Source organism: Furipterus horrens, unplaced genomic scaffold (assembly GCF_987537825.1).
Source record: "Furipterus horrens unplaced genomic scaffold, mFurHor1.1.pri manual_scaffold_4, whole genome shotgun sequence".
NCBI classification, from domain to species: domain Eukaryota; kingdom Metazoa; phylum Chordata; class Mammalia; order Chiroptera; family Furipteridae; genus Furipterus; species Furipterus horrens.
The window spans coordinates 141,659,791-141,687,299 of NW_028327174.1; the positions used below are offsets into that span (position 1 = coordinate 141,659,791).

A 27,509-nucleotide genomic window follows, 5' to 3' on the forward strand; every position below is an offset into this window, starting at 1 on the left:
TATTCTTGGTCTTAGTTTACTGTCTTTTAAGCTACATATAGTAGAAGTTGGAGTGGGAAGAAAAATAGTTAAAGAATGGAGCTTTATTTTTGGTTATGAAAGAAACATTTTTATTAGAAGAAAGAGTTCCAGGCTCTATGTTCAAATATTCATAGGCATTTATACAAAGATTAGGTCATTATTCAGGGCATTATTGCATATTAATTATTGCCTTCCATTGTAGTCAACTTCCAGCTAGGATGTATAGAGGAAATATTTACTTAAAATTGGATTACACTTCTGTTTTGAATTTTGGTAGGAAATTGTGGATCCATTGCTCTCTAATTAATGCTGTGACTGGGTCTGGACTTATGAGACAAAGACTTCCTAATCAAAGAGTGGTTCTGATGGAGAATAACTTTGCTTAAAGAAATGCTTTATGAAGTATTGGCTTAACCTATGAAAGAGAAACTTCTTTTGTAATCATGTATAGATCTAGAAAGCAAGATTATTAATTCCCTATAGCGGGGTTGTGTCTGTGTGTGTTTAGCAGTAATGGCATTGAGAATGAAAGACTAAGCGCTATTTTAGGAAAGTTTGCTTAAATCATGGGGGAAAGATGAACCTCATTTTTATAGTTTCACAGCATTCTTTAGGATCAGTATCAGGTATTAAAGGAAACAGCTAATAAGTCCATCTTCCCTTTTCTCTCTCCTTCAGTCATCTCAACTCGGACTCCACCTCCGCCCTCACCGCTGCCATTCCCGACACAGGCTATTCTTCCTCCAGCCCCATCCAGCTACTTTTCTCATCCAACAATCAGATATCCTCCTCACCTGAATCCGCAGGATACTCTGAAGAACTATGTACCTTCTTATGACCCATCCAGTCCGCAAACCAGCCAGGTAAACATGAGAGAGAAAATAAGGTTAGAGCCTAAGGGAGATGGAACAGGTCTAACTCTAAGGCATGGCGCTTACTCAGTTATGTCTGGCAGAACCACAAGCTTTTGAAATCCAGCTTCAGAAAGTGTCTTGGTGACTCAGTAAGTTTTTATTTAACGGTGGCTGAATGACAGGTAGGAAGTGTGTTGCCCCAAAGGGGCACATTTGTGAAGATGTTTTTGGTTTGATGTTTTTGGATTTTTATTGACTGAAGAGAAAGTTTATGCAGAAAGCACATTGACAAAAAAACTCTGAGCTGGAGTTCACACCTCTGAAATACCTGGCTTGACACAGAGACAACGTGCTTATTTCAGGCAGGAGCAAGGTATGTGCTAAAATAAACACACACAAAAGAACTTACAGTTGTATTTATAGACTAACTATTAGGTATTAAAATAAGCTTTGGTAATGTAAACATTCTCAGTGTTTGATGACTACTTGAATATTCTTTGCACAGACATGACTACATTTAATAATGAGTGACATTACCAGAAGTGTCTTTTTTTTTTGGTAAACATTGTGCAGTGGTTTTAGGAATTCATTGTGTAAGTGTAGTGACTCATGTGCCTTCCTCACTCCCTAAACATGTGGTTTCTTCTATGGAGAGGTCGCTTCACAGAGATTTGGGATACGAAGATTTTTCACAATCAAGTACTGTAGACAGTATTTGTACCAAAGCTGGGTCTGTCAATAATTGTAATATCCAAAATGTGTAGTGTGATTCTGGTCTGGTACTTGGCTTTGATGTTTTAACCCGAAGACTCCTTATTAAACCTCTTAATGTTTTGAGGGACTTTTGTAAACGTTCTGTTATTAATGCTCTTCAGTTCTTAAAGTGTCGGTAAATAGTATGTGCATATTAATTTATAGTTGACAAAGAAAAATCTAAAAGAAAGATCTAAAAAAAATTCTTTAGTCTTAATTTAATGGTTAAAATGAAGCAAAATGGTCCTTTTTGAATATTGTATTTTGAATAACAATATGTCCACTACCATTTGGGTAACTTAAAATGTTACCTGTTCTTTTAGATCTATTTACTAATAATACTAAGCTAAGTACACCATTCTCAAATTTTGAGTTTGAAGTTAAACTAATTGTATCTTAGAAAAAAATGTCTAAGTGGGTATGGCACTTTTAGACTGTAATACTACTTACTAAGAAAAACTGTGGGATCTTACTATATCAGTTTAGAAACAAAATTTACTGTTAGAGCATGGATTCAAAAGTTGAAGTTCCATAGAGCATTCTGCTAGTCTCAGCTGGGAACAGAGCACACAAGGTCTGATTTTAATTTGTGTAGAATTTCCATGAATAACAAAGTCTAATTAAGACATCCATTAAAAATCCTTAACGTTAATTCAGTGTGGAAAATCTTAGAGTTCCATTGGATTTTTTTAAACTGATGTCTTAATTAGGCACTGTTAGGGGAAAAATTATGCAAATTAAAATCAGGCCCTTAGTGCTATGCATTTCTTTAATTATTCAGTGCTTGTTTTACTTATATTTTAATTCCTTTATAAGTTAAGAGGGCATATTAGGTGATAATCTGGCTATATGGTCCTCAGTTTTCCTTCATACTTTCAAGGTAAAGATCCAGCTTCTAAGAGAAGCATCTCACTCTCATCTCAATTAACAAAAATGTCCTCTCTCAGGATTTTGTATAGTAGGGCAATGTACTAAGTAGGATAATCCTTTCCTAATGCTGTTCAAGTTCATCTTCAGATGCAATGTCTTTTCATATCTACAGTATGGAAATTCATCTGTTAACATTGTTAAAGAGAAGCTTTATAGTCTAGCTTCATGTGTTTGAACTAGTAGAAAACTGAAAACAAATAATTCTCTCATTATTCTGACCCTGAGTTTCAGAAAAGTTGACCATGTTGGTTTGGGAATTCTTTCTTTGTCACTTTTTTTTTTTTAAATGAAACATCTGTTGGTTCATGTCGATTCAATTCCAGTAGACAGCATACAGAATGGGGAGCAAGGTGGTATTATATTTTCTCATAGCATTTTCTTAACATTATTGTCATTCTTCTGTTCCATGCTCTCAGGTAGGTACTGCCAAAGATATATAAAGCAGTCTTTTGCTATGTTCAAATAAAGTTGATGGTCTACTTTAGAAGCAAACTTTTTCCCTTTGAAAGAAAAAATGGTCTCTGTAGTAAACTACAGTTTTTTTTTTAAGGAACATTGTATCTGCTTTGAAGTTTAACTCTACATCAAAACCAATTAATTTGCATTTCAAAATAGGATCCTTGATATTCACCTTTTTAGCTCTAAAAATGGGGGGGAAATATGTACTTGTTTGACTGTAGTGAACTTTCCTTCCCAGTATCCTCTAGTACTACACTGATTTTGATTGTTAAGTCAAGCAGTTGAGATGCCTTGTCCTCCCCATAGCAGTTTGGACATTAATTACATTGCTGCTGCACCGGTTCAAGTGAAACAGTCATGCTATTTAATGGGATATTTTAAATAAAATTAGTTTAAAGTTATAACTCTCATAGGCTTCCGTAGGGGGGAACTCTGGTCAATTTCCTGACATAAAGTTAAATACTTAAAATTACTCATGATAAATAGTCATAATATTCAAGAAGTCCATTTCTTTGTAGAATAAATAGCAGGGCCTCTGAGGAACCCAAAGTTCTTGTTTAACGAAGCCCTAGTTCATGTCTCTTAGTTACAGTATTTAAATGTTATTAGCTGTTCCTCTTTTTCTCTAAAAAACTGTCTAATTGTAACTTATATGCAGGTCCTTAGATAAATATTCTGCATCATTGCTTTCTTTGCTTTTAGCAGTGCAGATTATTAAGGCTAAATATTTGTAGAGAATACTCTCCTAGCAAATTGTTATGAACACCATGCAGTGGAGAATTGCAGCTTGAGTGTTAATTAAAAATAGCATTCTCTAAGAAAATACATTCAAGTATTTCTTCAAACAGTGTACCTTTAGGGTTTTGTCTCCTAATACAGATACTATTTTTGTACCTGGCGCTACAACTCAGATAATAATATCTTTTCTATTATTACCCAGGGTATTTTCTCAGTTAGTTCCCACAAATGTCAACAATGAATGTTTTGTATAGCTCCATGCCCAACAATAGAAGAGTAACTCAAATAACAATATATTTGATCGCCTTCTGCTTGACTTCGGTACATTTTAATTTACTTTGGAAATCTTTTATTTGTAGGTGTAAGGTCAGACCTAGTTCATCACTTTATATAATTGTATGGATCTGAAATTTTAAATGCTCTAAATATTATTCTTTCTGCTTATATTAGTAAATCCTCAAAAGTTGAGTCGAGGTCCTAAAATCTAAATTGTCTGATGTGTGTGTCTGAGTGTAACTGTGTGTGAGCAAGAGATAGAGCTTTGCTTGCAGAAGAAGGGGTCTTGACTACAAATGATGGAAATTACTCAGTTTGATGTGTTTGGTAGGCTAGATAGTCTTGTCTTCCTTCTATCAGTGATATCATCGTTTAGGTGAAAAATTTTGTTCTGAAAGCCAAAACTGACTCATTGCAGGGAATGAAGAGCACAGAAGCACTGGTTCTAATTCTCACTAGCTCAGTAAGGACTTCGTTTTATCCTTCAGCTAATCTCAACTTGGGCTTTCTGGATACTAAATGAAAGGATCGGTTCTACCTGGCTCTCAGGGGTATTGTAAAGACAATTAAGCTTTGAAGGTGAAGACTTTCTTTTAAATGCTGCGCTTTGTATTACCACTAACCATGGATTCATCGATCGACGCCTGGGACTCAGACTCGAGAGGGCACGTGTGGCGATGACGCAGCTCAGGCCGAGTGTGCTGAGTGGAGTTGTTGGACACGCTGACTGCCTTTTGGATTATTTCACCCGGCATTCTGTTTTTGTTTTGTAGCCTAACAGCAGTGGTCAAGTGGTAGGGAAAGTGCCTGGCCATTTCACTCCTGTCTTGGCACCCTCTCCCCATCCCAGTGCAGTGCGACCTGTGACCCTGAGCATGACAGATACTAAACCCATCACTACATCCACTGAAGGTGAGGCAGCTCCACCCACAGCGACCAGTAAGTATTTCTGTAGGAAATGAGAAATGTCCATCAACGACACCTTTGGATACCTGATCCAGGGTGGGAAACGCGGCGACTTTTCCAGCTACCCGGCCCGATGGAGATTTCTCATTTATGTGGAACCAGCAGGCATGTGTGTGGCCTGGCAATTGCTCGCTCTCTCTTATCAAATTTAAGTCAGTGCATCATATTTGAAAAGGGAGAAGCTTAATTGTTTGAGTAAAGAGCTATAACAAAGACAATGTCATGCCTGCTTGTTCAAGGTATACATCGAAAATGCACTGAATAACATAACGCAGAGTACAAGGTGTTTTCTATCACCCAAAGGGAGATTAGATCATTGTTACTCCTTGGAGCATTCCTATAGGAATCAAGGCCCCTCACAAGCAGATGGAATCAGTGCTTCTGTAAGATAATTGCATGTTTACATTACTGTAGGCTATGTCACTGTGAGAAATTGTCACACAGCACTGGGTGCAGAAAATATCTCAAAGCTTGGTATTAGGCACATGTAGGCTACCTGCACTTTCTTTGTCTTCAACTTAAACACGATTTTTAAAATTATTTTGCCTATCATAGTCCATCATGTACTGTGCTTCTTGGCATGGCCATAACATTTTTAAATGTCAGAGATGTAACCAGTCAACTTACATAGCACCTACCAATAACTCCGATCATTCTTTACTTCTTCACATAGAATACTCATAAGTACACAAGAAATTATTACCACATTTTTCAATTGGCTTTATCCAAACTACCACCTTCCTAGAATTGCACAAATTGTTAGTGTGGAATGGATAAAGTTCCAGTTGGGAGGACTTAGCAAGCTCCCTGTCAATTATACATGCTACATCTTAAATTCAGAGCTTCTATTATCTTACCTACAGCAAGAAAAAATCCCTGAGCTCTGGAAATTCCTCTGTGAAATTAGAGTCAATTGGAGGCACCACTAGCTCTTTCTTCCTCTGCCATTGGAAAAATGGTCTTTTTTTGGTGCGTGTGGTTTTTGAAAACCTAGAAAGGATCCTACAAGAAAATTGGAGAATAGTTTGTATGGTGAATTCAGCATTTCTTTCTCAAAATTCATGAGGCCCCAGAAACTAGTAAGTTCATATAGGTTTATAATTTTCATCAATAATCATTAAATACTTAGTAACTGGTTTGTAGAGCCCAACACTAGTGAACATTTGCCTGAATGCACAGATGGATGAGACCCAGTCAAAAAAGTCCAAACATTCTTTTGTTCTAAAGGTCAGCTAATGTATTATAGTCACTAAAATAATACATACAGATTTTAAAAGTGGATGTCTTGGCATTTTTGAACAGACAAGTCAGCAATTTAAGAGAAAATGGAGAACAAATATTTTTGTAGAAATAGTTGAAAGCCTAACGAAGGATAAATGATCAAAACCAAGTTCTAGAAACTTTTGGTACCTACTTGTATAGTGAAATTTAACAGATAAGATTCAAGGGAAGATCATACCCAAATGATTACAGCTCACTTAAGGGAGTGCAGTCAGCCTGTTTCTTAATTAATTGTTCTTATACTTACACACAGGTTGATCAAAAAGAGATCTGATTTGACAAATAAAAATTACAAAATATTCAGAAGGTGGCTGCATCAGTCCATTTTCCACTCTGGCATTAAAGAAATATAGTGTGTTATTTTTCTTCCCAAAAACAAACTTGTAGCTCTAGCTTCACAGGCACCACTGATAAAGAGAAATTGGTTCTTGACTTGATAAATCAGTACAGTTGAAGATAACACCCAGGCCATGGAAACCTCCTTGTCATGGCTGAGAAGAGCAAGTTGAGCACAGTCTTGGTGCCAGCTCTGTAATGGTTAGGCAGCTGCGCGTGCTGTGCGTTGAATTCCAGAGACATGGGGCTGCTGGCTTCACATGGCTGCCCTTGCACGGGGCTCTTTGCCCAGGAGTAATGAAAAGGTAAATTGTGAGCACCTTCACTATTTTAAAAAGTTGACCTAAAAATGCCTCAGTAGATCAAATTCTGCAGTCCTTCATCAATGAACATGGAAGAATGACTGTATTGGTTTTTTAAAAGCATTTTCTTTTATTTTTCTTTTTTTTAAATTTAATGTCTGAGTTCCCCATTAATCTGAAGGTTTTAAACTAAACAGTTTAGCTTTTTCAGACCTAGTTGTTCTTCTGTTTAATCTAAGATAGAGCAATGGGATTGCTGAAGATACATTAGTTCCTTCTTTGTGAAAAAGATTCAAAAATCTTTAGGAATAGGTAGATTTTTGTGGGGGGTTTGGGATTCACTCTCTACCAAAATGCACCTGTACAAATAATATTTGCAAGGTGAGGCCATACAATTTAAGGAGTGTTCACCATACATATTTACTGCCTGGTGGCCATGGATTTGTGCTTGTGAAAAAGATATAATTTTTTAAAGTATTTCTATCAAACCTAAGGTCATTTTCACATTAAATAAAACACTAAGCTCATTCATTCTATATGATATAATAAAATCAGGCTTTTCCTTCATGTTAGTAGTATTAGATTTTCTTTTTAGTGAGACTTTTAAGCAAGACATTTTTCATCCTGTATTATCAAGCACATCTGCTTAAATCCAGTCATTAAAAGCTTTCACTTATTCCTGACAGACTTTCAGTCTGCTTTTACATTTAGAATCATAGATCATAATCGATTATTCCATTATTAGTTAATATCTGGTGAAAAGGCACATCAGGGAAAAGAGCCCTTCTGTTGAGCTGGTCCTTGGTACTCCTGCAAGACTACCTGGAGCGTGAAGTGTGAGGTGCCCACACCAAACATTGGGATATGATTTACTGGAAGATTTGGGGGGAGGGGGTTAAACTAGTTGATTTGAGTTCAACTACCATTTCTTTTATATCACTCTGTGTTCACTCAGACAAAGGAGAAGAGAAATAGACCCCTTTTTTTGGTTGCAAGTCCCACTTCTCTGGGTTTCTTTTACATGGACAGGGTGTTCATTCTGATAGTTCACAATTTTTATCTTTGTTTTTGTTCTTCCTTAATCAGCCTACACAGCCTCAGGCACATCTCAAGCCAATCGATATGTGGGACTAAGCCCAAGAGACCCATCCTTCCTACATCAGCAACAGGTGGGCACGTTTCCCCCAGGTGTGATGGTGTAGCCACGCTTTTGCATCGGTGCTTTCTCCATGCTGCCTCTCAGATCGGGACTCAAAACGGGGCTCAAGGGGCTGCTGAGAAAGAAATCGATCATTTCACTTTCCAAATTATTTCTCATTTATCCTTTGCTTCTTGCCTTTCTGAACAGGGTTTCTCAAATTGGCTCAAGACCTTTTTCATCTCTGTAGCATGTATCGACAGCAATCATAAGTAACAGTATTTCAGCCAAACAGTAATTTTCTGTCTTACTGGCTGTTGAGAACGTACAAGCCTATAGTTTCCAAAGACAAAAATTGAAAACTGATTTAAAAGCCAATTAGAAATAGAAGCAGTACACAATTTGTGTTTCTGAGCTCTTTTAGATTTTCCAGATGTTTTACTCCCCATTTTGGTATTTTAGTCCAAGAAGATGAGTTATGAAGCTAAAATCTCAGGCGACGCATCATTCCTATTTTTAATAGGTTTAAATTGGTTTACTGATTTCAGATGTGATAAAAACACTTTTTTTGTTCTGCTTTCTTACATCATTTATATTTCAAGTAGCATTTTAAATTTCACATCTCATTAATGCTGTAAATTTAATGCAAATGAAGTGTTTACCCAGACTGTGATAATATACAGCCAGGATTAATGGTGGCTTATAAACAAATTAACCACAGTCAAAAGTGTGGACCATACCCATACAGAAATCCCACGATTCCAGTTACAGGGTAATGGAAATAATTCTAACCACTTCAGAATTTAAGTATATTTTATGATGTATATGTTTGCTGTGCTCAAGTTTTGATAGCAGAGCAGGTTGAAATTAACAGTGTGCAAAATATTACGTAGGGAAAAACTGGCTATAATGGACAAAAAAGAGCTGGTATTAACTAACTTGTTCTTCATGTATGTAACATAAGTAGTATGTGCATATGTGTGAGTTTTTACATATATAGCAAGCCTGCACAGGTACTCACGCTGGCTTCTTTGTTTTAGACCTGTCCACTGAGTTTCTGCTTAGTGTGCCCATCTTAGCTGTGCTCCTATAGAATTCTTGGGTCCTGCCCAGTTGCAGGCTAAGGTGCCAGACTGCATATATTAAAGGTCACCACATGCCGAGTTCAGAGAAAATCATAAAGATGATAGCTTATTCAAGATAACGTGACATTTTGCCAGGTTTAGAAAAAGCAAAACAAAACAAAACATATGAGTGAGAACTAACTGAAAACATCTGTACACAGTTATGAAAATACCAAGCAATAATTAGTGGTTTTGCTAGCCATTGGCTTTTCAACATAATTCTCTGGAATGCTGCTTTTTTCACCTCTAAAATTGCTGTAATATGAAATGTGTTATAATTACTGTAATGTGGTTCTATTTGACAAATGTATATGTTCGTTGTGTGTGTTTTTTTTTAAACATATGCAGGATTTATAGGTTTAGAAACTTGTTCCTTTAAAAATTATTCCACATATTTTCAGGAATATTTTTGTCATGGGATTTGCATTATTCTTTATGACACATCTCTAATTTCCAGTTAATTTTTAATTCATAGAAATATACCTCCATTATTTAAACCTTTTGCCCCAAACACATTGAGATTATAACCAATTCCATATATTTAGAAACAATCTTCCTCTCCCCTTGCCCTAGCCTGTGGAAGCTTTAATTATTTTATCACTTATGACTAACATTAGCCTCATGTAATTATGATCACAAAAGTTTAATATATAAAAGTTATGTCTCTTTTCACATGTCCAAGGATAAACTAAAAAAATTTAGCAACCATCATGAAAATATGAGTTTTAATGTAGATAGGTTTCTGACCACATTTTAATTAGAATTACACGCGTGCACACACACCCACACACACACACACACTCCAGAACTTTCTTTATCAAAGGCCACCGACTTATTATTTAAGTGGACAGTGTCAAGTAAGACCCCTTACAATATAAATATAATTTATTTGATCAAATGTGGTTGATATTTATGGACTATATAATGTGTTAATCTTTGGAAGAACAAACTATAAGCTTCATAGCTGAAACTGTGATGTTCAATTTTAAATACCATGCAGACAGATAATTTGTTCTGTATATGATGAAAGAGTTAGTGCTACTTTTTGAACTGAAGAAGCCCAATGTACCAAATTCATAATGAGCTACAATTTTGAGGCGTGAAGAAAATCAATGTATCTGCATATCATACTATACATGTATATTACTAAACTAAGGCTCTAGTTAAAAAACCTATTACTTTTGTACTTTCAAATTTTAGAAGAATCATACAGATAAAGTTTTATGTTTATTATCCAGGAACAGAGGGACAGAAACAGTCTAAATGACTTTAGTAGAATAAAGGTTATTCTTTTCTACAGCAGAAATGAGATTGATTTACTGTGCCCTTTCATTACTTTACAAAAATTTAAAAGAGACCACTCTTCTAGCAGCAGGCTCTAAATGCATTTGGTTTAAAGTACTCAATGATGAATGAAAAGGAAAATCAAGGGGTACATGAAATAAAGGTAATCAATCATTTTATATTAGCCAGGAGAAATTCAAAATTCGAAAGGCAATGGATTTAGTCTGAGAGGGCTCTTTTAAACATTCTCCATAGCCTTTAATATACATGACCTCTTCAGAATAAATATTGTCACCAGGTACATTCTTCAGTTCATTGGAGGCTGCTTTATAAGGATGTATCCTTTTAGGTTATAAAAAGTATTGATGTGCATACTTGAGTGCTATTTTTTTCTTAGAAAAGAACTTTAATATACCCTACATAAATTAGAGCTAACAATAAATTTTAAATTGCTGAATAATTTTGACTATCATAAAAAATCTTCCCATAGAAATAACACTAAAGCAGAGTTTTCAATATTGAATATTGGCATTCTTAAATTGAGATGGAGAATATTAAAATTAACCCCATATTCCACTTGTAAGTGTAATGCATTCATATTTGCCGATCTGGATACTGAAGTACGTGCTTTTATACTCATTAACTTGGTGCACATGCAGTTGTTATTAGGAATTATGCATCTCTGTGTTCCTTTTGGTAATGGTTATTACTGATTAATACTGCTTGCTAACTGCCTTGAAATACTAGGTGTTTTCCTGACACAGAAATTTACCTGTCACTGTAAATACGATATATCATTTGAATCTTAAAAATAAAATCACTACTCATGAATAATATCTTTTAAAAGATTCATGGAGACCAGGTGATAATTTGAAATTAAAAACAATTATAATTAATCATAATAATCAGCTCATGATCAGGACTTTAAAATTTTCCTTTCTCTTTTAACACGATCTTGAGTGTTGTTCAAGGTCTGGAACTAGACTGTCTTTCTGGTGATTGGCTTAGTTCATGCATTCACTATTGGCATGCGGGAAATTAAAACCAGGATTTCAATTGGAGCTTCATTCTTCTTTAACTTTTCTACTGGAAGACGGTGTGGTGGCTTGAAGAACTTGTGGGTTCTGCTTTGGCAAACTGAACTTTTTAGTCTCTGCTGATAAATGTCTTTTTATGATGTGGAACTTTTTCAGGAGTATCAAGACCTCCTCTCTGATGTAACTTCATAGAAGTTTAGTAAAATGCAGTGTTTCCTTTCCTCCTATTTCTTGCACACACTGTGCACACTCATAATGATAGGCAGTGAAGGAACTCCATTTCCCAAGTTTTGTCTCTGAGAAAAGGTGAACTATGTAGCAGAGTGATGGATGTTGCTTAGAAAATACAGAAATTATTTTACAATCCAGTCTAACAATTGTAGTACAAATAGCAAGTATGAGACAGTTTACTTGAACCAAGCAGCAATTCCTTATCTGGTCAGCCTTATAATGAACTAGCTAAATTGAAGACCTTCTTTCTTTGCTATCATAGGAAATTTAGTAATATAAGAGGGTCTAATTAACTTGATTATTTGAGTGTATGATCATAATAAAAATATAAATCTTTACTATTATATATCAATAGGACATATAAAAAAAAACCCTGTTGCAAGTTGAAAATAAAAGTTTGTGACTAAGAAGCTTCCTGTTTGGAAGTAAAAGATTATCTTCTGAACCAGCTATTGAAGTGCATATTTACCTTTGATATAGAGTTGAGATTTTAGATGACACTGATGGGAGGTCCCTTTTGCCTTCCCTAAGTGAGACAACAAAGTCAATTAAACTCTAGTTTATGACACAAGGCTTATTTTCCTAATCTCAAAATTATAATCTCCTGACTATAGATCTACCTACTTATTACAGCTAATGAAAGAATGGCCTGATGAACTCAGGTCCTTGTATTACTGATCACAACTGCATGAATTTTAGTGGTGCTTGAGCTTCAGCATGTAACCTTTCTTGCATGACTGTATAATGCTATTATTTCAATTTCAATTACTGGGCTACCTTATATCAAAACACTTTTAACACTTTCCTCGATATAATTTTAAAACTAGAATTTGAAAGTACTGTTCATTACATTGAAAATTTCTATTACACCCAATGGTCCTTTAAATAAATTGCTTCTGTAGGATTTTTAAAAATTAATATATTAATTGAAACCTCTATATAATATTTGTCCTGGCAAATGAAATGGCAAAGCCAAAGTTAGGTACATTGAAATCACTGAAAGGTGGCTTTTTTTTATTAGAGGCAGGCAATTGAAAGGACACAAGTGGACTATCAACAAACGTTTCAATAAAGTCAGGAAGCAAGCTATCAACACTTGGGCTGTTCTTATTGTGTCTGTTATCATAATTGACAGCTTGACGCAAAACCCTATCATATGACTTCTGGGTAGGTATGTAAATGGATAAGAGGTCACTTTTCACATATGCTGGTTGGAAAGGAAACACATTTAAAGGAAGTTTCAGTCAAAATAATGGCTACACAAATGTTTAGCTTTTGAACTAGTTCTTAAATTAAAAAAATGAAACCTAAAGTCTGTTTTTTATTGTTCATTTATTCAGTAGCATACTATACTGGTTATCAAAGGCTAACATCCAGATAAATAATCAAATGTAAAAATAAAATTATAATTACTGAAACTGAAAATTTCAATCAACAAAATCACAAGGGAAAAGTGATCTTTTCTGAAAATGTTAAATTTAAAAGATTTGTGTTGAATCAGGGAAGTAGAGGAAATTCTGGAAGTTATAATTATAGATGTTGTAGCTTTAAATATTCTTGGGTTGCACATGAAGGAAATGGTAGGAAAAGAATAATGACAGGCAAACTGGTGTCCTGGGCAAGAACCAGGTATTGGGAGTCAGGAGGTTGGTTTTAGTGTTGACACGAACAAGGAATGTCTAACCTTAGACAGGTTCTTAAACCTTGCTGTCTTTTATCCTTATTTTGGAAAGGAAAATGAAGAAGTTGAACTACCCAATCTTTAAGTTTCGTTAAAACCTTAAACTTCACAAGGTAAAATAGCTTTCACTTAAAAAAATACAACTTTCATTTTCTTATCCTTATGATTTTTGGTCAGTAATATTTACTTAGTTCATGGACTATATATACCCACTTACTTCTACCATGCTAATTAAATTAAATATCAAGAAGTATGGGTTTCAGAAATTGACATGAGAAGTAACTTTAAGGTACCAAAATGACCTTGAATACCCTTCTTATAAAAAAAAATATATGTACCACATGTAACTATTTTAATCTGACCATTTTACTTGTTTAGTAAGGCATGTTACATCCTGTTCAAAGTCCTCTTTTTTTTCCTCTATGGCAGGTAATTAGTAATAGTAATTAAATAAAATTCTACTAATCTAAGAGTGGAGGACAGTATGAATATTGGAGTGTTAATTTTTTTAAGCCCTCACCAAAACCACCTCCTAAAAAAACCTGTTTCATTGAGGCTATCTGGAGAAATGAAGAAACCTAAAAGAACATAAAATACACCTTTCAAAATATTTCCTTGAGGTCAAAGTTTACTTAGAAAAAAAAAAAAAGAAAGGTAAATTTGCCTGTTGATTATGCTCTTTACAAGCTTAATGGTTTATTAGTTCAACTGAGAGCTGTTGTCATCAAGAGGGACTTGTACACCAAACTTTGTGGAGTCTAGCAAAGTAGGTTTGCTTACCTTCTCTGTTTTGTTCCCAAAGCTAATTGCCAAGTATTTAACAAAAGCTCAAGTTCATAATAACAGAGGGCCCTCATTTGAATAAACCAATTCTTATTTTGAAATCACAAGCAATACTGATTCTTTATGGCTAATCAGCTACCTGCATATTTGAGTGTATTGTAGGAAAGGATAATAATCCAATTCTTAGGTGTTTTCTCTTAATGCACTTTTTTAAGGGAAACTACATGGTCCCCTGTCCTCGTCTTTGTGAAACAATCTCATTCAAGTTGGGAGAGGAGCAAGGTTCTCATTCCAGAGAACAAGGAAATTCATCCTAAGAACATATGCAGTGAAATCTTTACCTTCATTTCTCTCTTAGAATTTGGGCTATTTCAAACTTTTACCCATTTACTCATAGCTCTTCAGAGGAGAATCTTACTTCCTTATGTCACGTTTAGTTTGCTTTAAGAATTCTGGGCATAAACTGTTTTAATATAAAATTTACCTTAATTTTTTTAAACAATCTAACTTCCTGTTAGATGTGTACAAATTAAAGAATTAAAATTATTTATGTGAGTGTGCATTTCTGTAAGGATATACATATGATGAGGTCTGTCAAAGAGTATATTGTTACAAAGAAAAGAAAAAAAAAGAATCACTACCCTCCCCCACACATACAAACACAAAACTTTAACAGACTAAATTTCTAAACTAATCTGCACCTGGTGTTTTTAAGTTTGATTACTATTTTGGGAAAAAAGTAATTTCCTATTTTTTGAAGGAAAATACTTGAAAAAATTGTGTTATTAAACCTTATAATACCACTCAAAATTAAAGTTTTAAAATTTAATTTAAAAAAATGAATTGATAGCTAAATTATATAACACTGATGCTCACAGGACAGAAACTAAGGATTCACCACACCAATCTCAAATAACAGTATCACCTATTATTTTAAGCTTACTTAAATCCTAATGTAAAATTAATTTTTGTTAAAAATACTGAATTATGCTAATACCATGATCAACATGCCACAAAAAGATGCTTAAATACACCTATTAACACAGTGTTTACCTTTCATCACCTAGAATTTGTTCAAAATTTGCTGAGTCAGGACTATCTTGGTCAAATAAGATTCTTAGGAATTGATTTTATTAGGAATTGGTTTCATGAAAAATTCAGTAAAGAGGTGGTTTTTATTTTATTTTAATTATTTGTTTCCCAAATTTTTTACTTTATCAGGAGTTTACTAATTCAAAGATGCTTTCTTTAAAATTAACTAGTTAAAAATTAATATATTTTCTTTTTCTTTTTTTTTTTTTTCATTACTGTGTGGTTGCCTCTCACTTGCACCCCCAACTGGGGACCTGATGTGCAACCTAGTCATGTGCCCTGCCTGGGAATTGAACCAGCGACACTTGGTTCGCAGGCCGACGCTCAATCCACTGAGCCACAGCAGCCAGGGGTAAAAATTAATATATTTTAAAAAACATGGAGATGTTGACAATGCTAGCTCACAATCTAAATAGCTAAATAAATTTAAATTATATTTTACATTTTCAGTAACTGAAAGGAGATTAATTTAATATGAATTAATGCCCTGTCAGTTTCTTTGGCATTTAAATATTATTAAATATATTGTGATAATTTTATATATACTTTGGTATAGTTTTTTATTTGGGAGAAAATGCTCCTGTTACGTGTATCTGCAATATGACAATGATAGGTGTAGTCAGCTTTAATCCCCTGAGACTACTCTCAGGAAAGAAAAGTCCAGAACTGCATTGATTGTAAGTGTTCCACATGTGGCCAAAGTTAGCCCACTTGACAGTTTTGAGGAAGGTAAGCAAAAAATTAGCAACATGGATAACAAATTACTAATAATTTATATATACGCCTTTCCCAGGAGACATATCATGCCTGCAGTAGCCTGTGGGATTACAAACCAGTCAGCGAGTAATACTGAGGTTCACCTGGCTTTGTGCAAGTGTCTTCTGAAATTACTTCAGTCTAACCTGACAGCCCCACAGAAACTAACCAGAAGTTAATGATGAGCAGGATTATATTGGACTCTGCCTAAATATACCCCTATCTTATTGAGAATATTTAATTGACTCCAAACTAAGATTTTCATTGACTAGAGCAGAATCAATAAGTAGTCCCTTTGGTAATCTTTATACAGAGTCAAGTTTCTTGAACAGTTTTACATTTTTTTCATAGTACTGCTTTTAAAGACATATGTATTTTTGAAATAGACCACTGGTTTACAGTTACTGCAGAAAAACAAGTTCAGATTGCCCCATCACATTGCATTTGTGATTAGATTACCCAATTGGAGAACTTTTTAAAAACCCTGCCATATTAAAGTTTGTCGTCTGTTTGATTTAAAACTAATCAAGTATGCATTTCCTCTTTTATGCAAGTATTATGGTCAATTTTAAGAATATTTTTTATTCTAATTCACCTTCTTTACTGACTTATGACTTCTTTATGACATACACCCTGAGCAGAATCTACATATCTGTCAATCTATCTGTCTACCTATTTATTTATCTACATTAAGTGATTTGTTTTTGGTTCTTTAAATTTTCAAATTACTGAATTACTTTTACCTGAAATATCAATATAATTAAAATACATGTTTTAGAAATTTTAGGTGGTATTTTGGAGCCTTGTAGATCTGTAGAAAAATGAGCAAAAACGATTGTTCTAAGAATCCATAATCACTTTTACTTGGTGTGTGTAGAAAATGGAGAGTATAACAAGAAAAGTAAAGATTCTTAATAGCCAATGTTTTTTTAGCCATAACATTATCAGAAAGGATTAAAATAACTTATCCTAAGTTTAAAGACACTTTGGCTCCAATCATCATCTTTTAGAAATGCTCCCTGAAAGATAGCCAGCAAGGTTTAGCGGAGCGCTGTGAATAAGTCCTCTTTTCAATGCAAGATGCAGTTAATTTACAGCATAGCTATCTAAAGATTAAAAACCATGATTTTCTAGTGTTTTTTTTTTCCCAAAGCCAGATAAGTTTACTTTCTTAAGCATAAAAATAAGCAATATATCTTTTCAATAAATCTGCTAGCACTGTAGGGCAGCTGTTAACCAAACAGCTGGATAGGGTTACTTGAACAATCTCTGAAGGGCAGAGCTGATGATTTGGAGATCTGGGAAGAATTTGTTTCAGCTTGTATTCAGTGCATTCCTCACTGTATTCAGATGTGGTAAAGTATTTTCAATGCCATTACTGTGAGTTTAAAATAAAGTAGAAATTCGTATCAGCTCTTTCTAAACAATGCCACTTTGAATAAAACAAAGTTAGTAAACATCTAAAACTGATTATCTTGATGATTCTAAACAGAAGTCAGGGACAGTGTCTAAAAGGTGGGGCCTTTCTCTTCTAAACTGCATGTCTTTTATGTTTTGCAAACTGCATGCTTAAAATTATTCTTTTACTCGGTGCAGATTATTTGGTGTGTTGCCTTTTTGTAAAAAGCTTTTTTATTTTCTTTCCAAAATATATCTTTCTATTGAATATTAACGTTTGCTTTTATTGCAGCTCAATTTGTACTCTAATAATGGCTAATTGTTATGTTCCAAGCACTTGTTTCTCTTGTATGCTTTAATTAATAGAGAAGCGTATTGTAATAGCTTTTTCTAAAAAAGAGTCTAGGAATTTTGTTTTTCAGAGTAAGGTTTTCTTTTGCTTATATTTATTTATTTATTTTCTTTAAATGCCTCTTGGGAAAGTATGGTTAATGCCATGTACAGTACTAGTTTGCATGTGTTCATTTAAATACTAAAAACTGTAGTACTGCTCGATCCATATCTGACTGCTAGGTTTCAATTGACAGCTGAGGATTTGTGACTGGACCATGAATCAAAACGGCAGGCATTTATACCCCAGTACCAGTGAGGATACATTGGGAATTACTTGGCAAAGGTAACATTTTAATTATTTCCAACCCTACACTTACACTTAAAAATTACATGAGCTATAGTGTTTGTTTTTAACTAGCTTTATAGATAATATATGTTAAAAATTTAGTTGTTTTGGATATACCATCCCTCTTTCTCTACCCCCTTCCTTTATTTCTTATTTAAATGCAAGTTTAAATTAATTTGGGATTATAGCATATGCTAATTAATTATTGGAATTTCTAAGTACTGTGAATTTTAAGCAATTTATAATATATTTCTTGAGGGGGGCATTTTACACTTAGACTTTAGGACATGAAATATGAAATTGGTTTTAGGGAAGGTTTTTTTAGCAATTGGGTTTTCACATTATAGATTCTTCTCATTTCAGCTCTTTCCTGGATTGTTCACTGTAAGCCATTTTCCTATTCATTTATTCCGTTGTCAGAGGGGAAGAGCTAGAAGAAAAATTTTTAATTACTCAATTTACTGTTATTAGCAGCACTCCTAAATTTAGGAGTGGGAAGATTGTTGGAATTAATGGCTGAAAAAGGAATTTGGTTTAAATATAAAGTTTTAACTTCTGTTTGTACATTGATGTGAGTCATTGAGAATTGACTTTATTCATTTGGCTGAGAAAATGATTCTAAAACTTCATCCTCAAAAGTAGTTTTGATATTGTCTCCTGTATTGGTTTTAGAAAGTAAGTAGTGTCATGTATTATTTCAATAAAGAACAAGTTTTGTCAGCTTGACAATTTAAATAATTAAAATTCATGGTATAATCATATGTAACAAGAGATAAAAATTTACAGAAGAGAGTGAGGTAATCCCACAAGGAGTTCACCAAAAGTAGAGCCAGCATAATTTTCCAGGCCTGCTGTGACTGTAATCCTCCCGTCACTGAACGTGCCGCTGTTGTAAATACGTCCTTAGATACCGGTTGTCAATGGACCACACGCCTCCGTATTGCTCGATAGAAACTGCTCAAGAGTAGAGTTTAAAAGAATTAAATTAATAAAATGTCCCCTTTTACTCAAGTAAAAACTAAGAAAATTACTTGGACTCTGTTTTAAAACCTCCAGTTTTTATTAACACACTACCTAAAGTGAATACAATATGACTTTTCTGAGTTTGCCTCTTTTGACAGATTGGGTATAGACATTTTTACATATTTTGACTTTTCCCCAAGAAACTTAGATAATTCCTCCATTTGAAAAATATAACATATACTTACAAGAAAGAAGATAAGCTTAATGAAAGCATCTTATTTAAGGTCTTAGCAATTAATACTCTTAATTATGATAAATTCAATGAAAATACCTTAAATTATATTAATAAATATTTTAAAATTAATTGAATTAGATATGATAACACTGTGTGGATTTAACTTTTATTAAATAACTTCCTTATATTCCATGCTCTGTCTGTTGGCAAAATGGCCCATGTCTGCACACAAACCTTACCGTTGACAAGAATTGCAAATTGGATGACACGTGTTTTTCAATGTGACCATAGCTGTGTAAACTTTCAGATCTGAGGATTACTGATTGACATTTACTTCTCTAAATTAGGATAGCACCTTTAAAGTACATTAAAGCCAAATAAGGATATAAACTATTGGAGATTTAAAATATAACTACAACTAGTTTCAAGTAATTTTTCAAAGAAAAAACTTAATATCTTGAAAAAAGGAAAAGGTGAGTGGACAAGAAGCCCCACAGAACACATGTGTATTGGAGTGAATTAATATGATGACTAAACTCAGTTCTTAGGAGAATATTGTTTATGTTACAGAGCCCCTTCTTGGTGAAACATTGGCATGGTAATCAGTTTCAGGTAATAGGTCAGAAAAAAATTCGGAATGCATTTAGTTAAGATGTTTTTTCTCCCCCTCTTAATAATGTAATTTTTAAATTAGTAGATAATGATAGATAGACAGCCTGAATGCTCCAAAAAGCTTTAAAAAGGTAGCTCTTGGTTTTCTACCTCCCTTTTTTTAATGATTCAGAAGGCACATAATTGGTAATGGCAGGTGTCACTTTCATACATTCAACAGATATTTATTGAATCACTGTGGTGGGCTGACCCAAATGCTGAGATACAGATGCTTAAAACCTAAGTATCATATAGTTCAGAATAAAATTACTCAAATGAAACAGCAGTTTGCTTTGCTTTGTTATAGTTTTCAAGAATAGGCACAAGTAGAGTCCATATCTGATCATATAAATCCACCATGCCTGTGGCATAACATTTATAATTTTTTTATGGTTTATAGTTTGTGCCCTGTGGTTAATTATGAAACTTAATATTTTGTTTTTTTTCTAGAAAGGATACTGGAAAAGAATACCATAAGTGTCTATAGCACTACTACTTTTAATGCAGATAACACATCTAAAATCTTCAAGGCACTGCTACAACTTTAAAATTATCTGAATAAATTGAAAAGTATATGAGAAATGTAGATCTATTCAACCAGAGAATTAAATAATTTGCCTTTGTCATAAAGGAATAAAGAAAATATCAGATTATTTCTGTGGTGGTTGTTGGTTTTTGTTTTTAACAAAAGGCAATCCCTACAGACATTGTAGTAGAAAAGCTGAAGAAAGTGTTTTGGTTTTTGTTTGTGCTTTGGCTTCACTTTGTTTTATTTTGTTTTGCTTGCTTGTTGCCATTCATGTCCATACAATCACGTACCCTGGTTGCCTCTGTTCTGCTTTAGGCCGGTCCTCCTGTGGAGGTGTTTCCATGTCAAATGCATCCCCTTTTTTGGGACTGAAAATGGCGGTGCCCAGGGAGCTGTGCAAGTGTAATCAAAATTGGAAGATTGCCTCCTCCCTCCTCCTTCCTGGTGCCCTCACGCCCCTCCCCCACCCCAGCCCCCACCCCCGTCCCCCCACTAGCCAATGTATAAACATTCTCTCAGGAACCAAAGCATACTTTTTTGGAAAGTTTTTACAGACTTACTAGGTTGCAACCCTAAAGGTGTTCTGTTGTTTTGACCTTAAAACTTTGCGAGTCGCGTGTGTGTGTGTGTGTGTGTGTGTGTGTGTGTGTGTGTGTCTTGCACCTGTGTGAATTTTTCTGTCTAACCCAGAGGTCAGGTTAACCCAGAGTGAAATCTGTTGGTGAGGGGCTCACTTCTGCTTGAGTCAGGAGGGGCTCAGCTTTTGGGGGGGTATAGGTGATGAGTTGCGTATGTTGTTCATAAGGGTACTGTTGTGTCTGAGTTTTGTCCTCCAATGCGGATAAATTATATTGTTGCATATGTGAGTTATGTGGGTATAAACAAATACAGCAGTTAACTCCCTAACCGACTTTCTTTCTTGAAACTATAGCCAGAATATAGTTTGTGCTATCGAATATAAAAGAGCAATATAATTGAATGAAAAAGAAAGCTGAAGAACAATCCAAGAATAATATAAACATAAGTTATTTTAAAACATTGGAGGGAGTGCTTTATGCAAAAGAGAAATTGGATTTATTGTTTCATTCCCTCTGCTCCCCGTTCACCCCTTTCAGGAAAAGGCACAGCCACAAGTGAGTGGCTGTATGTGTCTGATTGCTTATATAAACACAGAAGAAGCCTTCAGATGGCTAAAATAAACATGCGCGTGTTACTGAAGGATATGTTTACACAAACCATTTGCTCAGCCTCTGAACTAATGAATAAATGAAGATTTTACTGAAATAATTGGAAGGATTTTTGTGTTTCTGCTGATGCCATAATTGAATGGCACCAAAGAGACTTTTATCAGCTATTTTACATGTAACATGTGTTAGCAGTTCCTTTCTATGAGTTGAATACTTCATTCTGTAGTTCCTTTACACATGTTTTTGTAAGAAATTGTCGTTTATTACTGCAATTCTAGAGAGTTGCTTGATTTCCCAAGAGAAATTTAGCAGCCAGTAAAGATTATTTGGATCTGGTTGGTCTGGAGAGGGAGGGCAGAAAGGAAGGAGTCATAGCATTCATTTCATACATAGAACCCTATTTGCATAACACTGTCCTGAACCTACGTTTCCCTTGTATTGTCCATACAGTTGTCCTTGTAAGATGTATAGTCTCAGTGACTTAAGAATGAATATTTAAACGAAACAATTTTCAATATAGGTTTGTAAACCATACATTTTTATATAAATATATGTGTGTATATGTGAGTATATTGTGTTTACATGTGTATATATACATACATGTACATATGAATGTGTGTATATACGGGTATACTCACATAATATACATATAGTACTTGTTTGGTGAGAACAGTATGTGACCTACCCATAGGAAGTATTAAGAGTTAACTTTTATTTCAACATTACACTTAGACCATCCCTATGAATTCACTAGTTAGCATTTCCTGCTTTCAGTTTGTTATCTTGACACATAACTACAATACAACAGCTGGGTTGTTCCTGGAGTTCCTGGGGGGAGCTTTATCCTCAGAGTGCTGAATTTCCTTTTCAGCTGTCAGCTCTAAAGTGTGTTCAAAATATTCAACTTTTTACACACCATTCTGGGCCCCTAGCACCACTCAGGGACTATGATAGAAATGCTGATAAGGTAGATAAACTGAAGAATCTTTGGTTCAAGGAGGAAAATTGCAAAAGCTAAAATTACATATGACCATTGTTTGGTAACGGCTTCTCTGCTGTTGTCGCTCTTTACATTTGAATAATCTGTTTAAAACAATTACTCTGTTCCCATCAAAATTATTTGCACCTGTTATGAAATCTAAACTAAAAATGTCACCGTTCTCTAAATTGATCTTATATGGTCTTCACCCATTCGCAATATCTGTGATCTGGCTGTTGAAAAACACATTGGGATTTGTTTTAGTTTTGCCTAACTTTCTTCATTTGTAAAGAAAGATTTGCACAAAACAACGTTTCCTTTTTTATCTAGGAAACTCTTCAGAACACTTCCTAAGAAATTAATTGTATTCCAGCCAGACTTGCATGCTGCCATCCCACAGGAAATGGGTCAGCAATCCATTAAGATGCCATTAGATAATCTAATTTGGAACTTAATCTCTAAATTAACCATGCTCCATACTTGAAGCATACTTGACAGAAAGAAAAAAAGTTTACGTTTGAATCGATAGGGGAGCCGAAGCGTGAAGAAGGCTGTTTGTTTTTTCTGTAGCTGTGGTCACGTCTCAAGCCGTCTGGTAACCAGGAGAAACCAGACATGATGTAATTCCAGATTGAACTTGAACTTCAGGGACTTAGGATAGGGAAACAATGGACCATAGGAATCAATAATGTCCATTTTCCACATGATTATGTTTGGGGCTTTAATTTAACCTTTATGGGAGAAGCAGCAGGATCTTCAGTGTGACCAAAATGAGATGATCCAGAGACAAGATTTTAGAGGAAAGAAAACAATTTTTGCCGTGATATTTTTGAGCAGCACTGCAGATTCCAGCAGGATTAGAAAAGTTCCCGCTCTGCAGTAAACCGGTGGCCTGTTCAGAGCACTCTTTGTTCGCTTAGGTAGGACAAACTTAATCTTACGTTTCCTGTCAGATGATTTTTGGCAGCGCTACAGGATAGGGAGGAGCGAGATTCAGAAAATTCCCAAATGTAAACCTCGCTGATTAACCCTTTGTGATGAAAGAGTTATATTCAACACCTACTTTATTTGCAGATGTTTGATGTCAAGTGCAGCATTTACACATGTATTACGTTTCTTAAGAAATCAGCTTCATCAGCAGCCAACGCACCATTTATTAACTTACCTCTTCTGATTCTTACATTTGCTAGCACTGTTAGTACCTATAGTGAATTTTTAGTCATATTTTTAGTCATATTTACTTAAGTAACAAAGATATGAGGGAGTAGATAAACATGATTACAAAAGAGAAATGTAAACGCAAAAGCGTATTTCATTTCAAGAAATTGAAGAACGTGAATTTTGAATATTCATAAATTGTAGAAAATTAGTTATTTTCCCCCTTGTGCATTTTTGTTATGTGAAAGCAGATTATTTTTGCACATATGAACAGAGTAGCAGGTATAATACAAAAATTTCAGTTCCTCAATCCTTTGTGATTTTATGCTTCAAAATTCTGATGCAAATAAGTTCCTTTATTTAGAGGTGAAATTGTGCAAATAACACTGATTTTAGCTTTTAAGTGAAAATCACTTGGGAAAGAATCACTTTTTGCTTTTGTGTAAAACTTACATTTCTGTTTAACTTAGTATGCCTTGGGCGATTTTCTCTAGTGAAAGACACTATTTGGAAGCTCTGTTTTTGTAGAGAATTTTGTCTGCTGTTGAAGACTCACATATGCTAATAAGGGCAGCAGTGGCAGTTGGGACAATGGCAGTGAAAAGGAGCCCAGGGATAGAGAGGAATACAGACTAGAGAAAGAAGGTGGAGATCCACATGCAGGGTTCTCCACTGTGGTACAGTCTGTGGGAGGAGATCAGCTAACTACTGAGAGCCTGATAATTCTATATTTTTTAATTGGCTAAAATCTCCCATAGCTAGATAAGATGATACATACGTATGTGTGTATACTGTAATTTCTTTATAGTGAGTCATCTTCATAATGATTCTCTTTCATTTTCAGTTCTAAAATATGAAAAATATCAAACTTTTTTTTTTTTTTACAAATTACTAAATTTGGGATATTTAGGGAAAAGATATTTTTGTACTTCTGTCTAAAGTAAATATCAGGTAATAAGTTTTTAGTACTTGTAAGTATAGATTGCCTTGTTGAAAGGTCTGCTAGGATTTTGTAAGAGCTTTTGCTAAAGGGGCAGTAATTTAATGAGCACATGAGATAATTAGTTGTAGCGGTCCCATATTCCACTGCATATGCCATTATTTTACTTAGAAAATGCTAGTACTCACACACAGTGAAGTGAACATTCAAATCCAGGGTGCCCCAATAACAAACACATCTCAAACAATTGAATATAAATTAATGAGCTTTGACAACTTACTGTTTTGATATGTTATTTCAGAAGCGTTGGTCCCCAAGGAGTAGCAATAAAGAAGGCAATTTACCTATTTAGTTAAGAAACAAATATGTTTCTCTTTCATTACTATGAAGTGCTATTGCTTGCAGTTAGAATAATTCCATGAGCCACCTGCAGTTTATGCTGTTTGGTGTTTCCTGGAGAGCCCACAAGAGTACTTTGCAGTTCAGGTAAGAGCTGGCCAGGGAGCTTTCTGATATAGATTATTACAAATAGTAATAATCATTAGAAATCATCTTGCATGCAAATAGGATCATTCAGATGGCAATAATGAGCTTTAAATATGGGAATCTAAATCAAAGAAATCCAAGACCTGTGTAAAGCACTTTGTATATCTTACTTCTAGACTAGTCTCATCTGATGTGGAACTTAACAAGTGGGTTATTGACATGCAGCCACATCTGTATGCACATAAACAATGTCAAATATTGCATTCAGGTGAAAAGAATCAGGAATTGGATAAAATACAGTTATTTGTGTTAAAGTTTGAACTCAAGAGTTATACATTCATGGGAATTTTAGCATATCTAAGTAATATGGACCTTAATTTATAGATTCCCATGTATAATTCAGGGATAATATAAATTCTTTTCCAGTGATGAAAGTAAGGTGGGTTTTACGAAAGAAGTAAAGTATAGTGGGTAAGAATATAGACCCTAGATCCCCACTGCTAGAATTCAAATCCTGGCTCTTACTACTTAATAACAATATGAGTTGGATAAGACATTTAATTTCTTAGCTTCAATTTCCTTATCTGTAAGGTCAGAAAAAATAGTGGTAGTTTTCTCATAGGTTTGTTTTGAAGATTGAAAGCTTTAAAGTAGGTCAAGCATATAGAACAGTACCTGGCACTGTTAGTTAACATAAACTATATAAATGCTCTAGCAACTAGTATATTAAGTACCATTTACTTTGTTCTTATACATTAACAAAATGTTTAATATATTTTTAATATACAAAATAATTCTTAAATATATAGGTACTTAAATACTACCCATACATGCATATTTCTTCCACTGGTCTGAGTGAGCATTTTTTCACAAGATGCTATCAGCGGCCTTAGCATTGTATGAAAATAAGCAGCCAGTCCAAATATACACATGTACGATCCAGGACAGTATGGTTTCTTACTTAATTAATACTTAATTACTCTGCCTTTGTTTGATTTTAGCTACTGATACAGAAAACTATTTATTATATATTTTGGGAGAGATACTATTAATAGTATTTGTGTGTTAATATTATAGTAATAAAATTAGTATTTAGCCAAGGAAGTAAAAAAATTTCCTTCTTGGGGATATTTGAACAGGTACAAAAGAATTAAAGGCAAACCTTTCTTTTAAAATTATGGTATTTATTGTCCATGTTTTCTGGGCCACTATTTATTCTTATTGCTATCTGTAAGTACTGTGGCTACTGATTTAGTTGATGTATGTATGAATATGTACAATTTTTGTGCTTCATTCCTATAGTATTTTTATAAGCTTCTTGAAGAGAATACTTACTCTTTGTAGTAAATATGGTAATCTGATGATTAGTTCAGTACGTAAAACCTGAATGAGCAATGTTATTATTGAAAAGTATTAGTATACTGAATACTTCAACATTTTATAAAATGTTTGACAAATGGGTGGCTCAACCCATTATCAGATAAACACGGACTAGTTATAAATGAAATTTTGCCATTCTTGAAATAGCTCTTATTGTTTTAATCATGTGAGACTAATAGCTGAAGTGAAGCCTTTGACTTTGTTTGGTTTCTTACTTGACCTATGACTCCATATAATTTTATTTGGCACCCCATGGTTATTGAGTGGTTACTGAGTTAAGCATTAAGGGCTCAATATTTTTTAGCATAAAGACACAGAATGCATAATTTTAAAAAATGAACCATCAAATTTGACTTGCTCAGAGTAATTTTCACTCTTTTTTTACTGAGAGGTATAGAGTCTCTTTACTCCTTGTAGATGTTAGGCCAACTGTTGTATCCAATTTATCCAGGATAAGAAATATATAAATAGTGTATCATTTTCAAAGGAAGAAGTGGGTATCTTCTTCCTTCTTAATCCTCACTCTAGCATCACTCTAATAGAACTTCAGTAGATTTGTTTTCAGAGGAGATAGATCTATCAAATTTCAATGTTGCTTGATCATCCAGACCAACTACATATTCTGTGTACAAGTCCACTGCCGCGTTAACTAGGTTATGATCCTGTTGTGCGGAGCATAGGATATTTGCTGTCTCCTGAAGCAAATTCACTTTGCCTTCAGAAAATTCTGTTCAAATATTCTTTCTAATGTTGGGTCAATTTCTGACCTCCCAGGGAAGCAGTGTAATATAGTTAAATGGCAATGGGCATCAGATAGAACTGATTCATACCTGAAGTCTGGGTGGATAAATTGGGCAAGTCACATAAATTCTTTAAGTCTGT

The 27,509-nt window shown here is 34.3% G+C and overlaps 1 protein-coding gene across 4 annotated transcripts in view; it reads left to right on the forward strand.

Annotated features, from left to right (window-relative positions):
• Positions 1 to 27,509, forward strand: part of NFIB (nuclear factor I B) — a 237,431-nt gene that overhangs the window by 199,702 nt on the left and 10,220 nt on the right. For 2 of the 4 annotated variants that reach the window (XM_090274095.1, XM_090274094.1), the window contains exons 8-11: positions 700 to 884; positions 4,805 to 4,970; positions 8,003 to 8,085; positions 18,028 to 18,116. In XM_090274095.1, the coding sequence (XP_090130221.1) occupies positions 700 to 884; positions 4,805 to 4,970; positions 8,003 to 8,085; positions 18,028 to 18,116 (523 nt within the window). The remainder of the gene's footprint in view (positions 1 to 699; positions 885 to 4,804; positions 4,971 to 8,002; positions 8,086 to 18,027; positions 18,117 to 27,509) is intronic. The other 2 variants (XM_090274096.1, XM_090274097.1) reach the window with 2 other exon arrangements.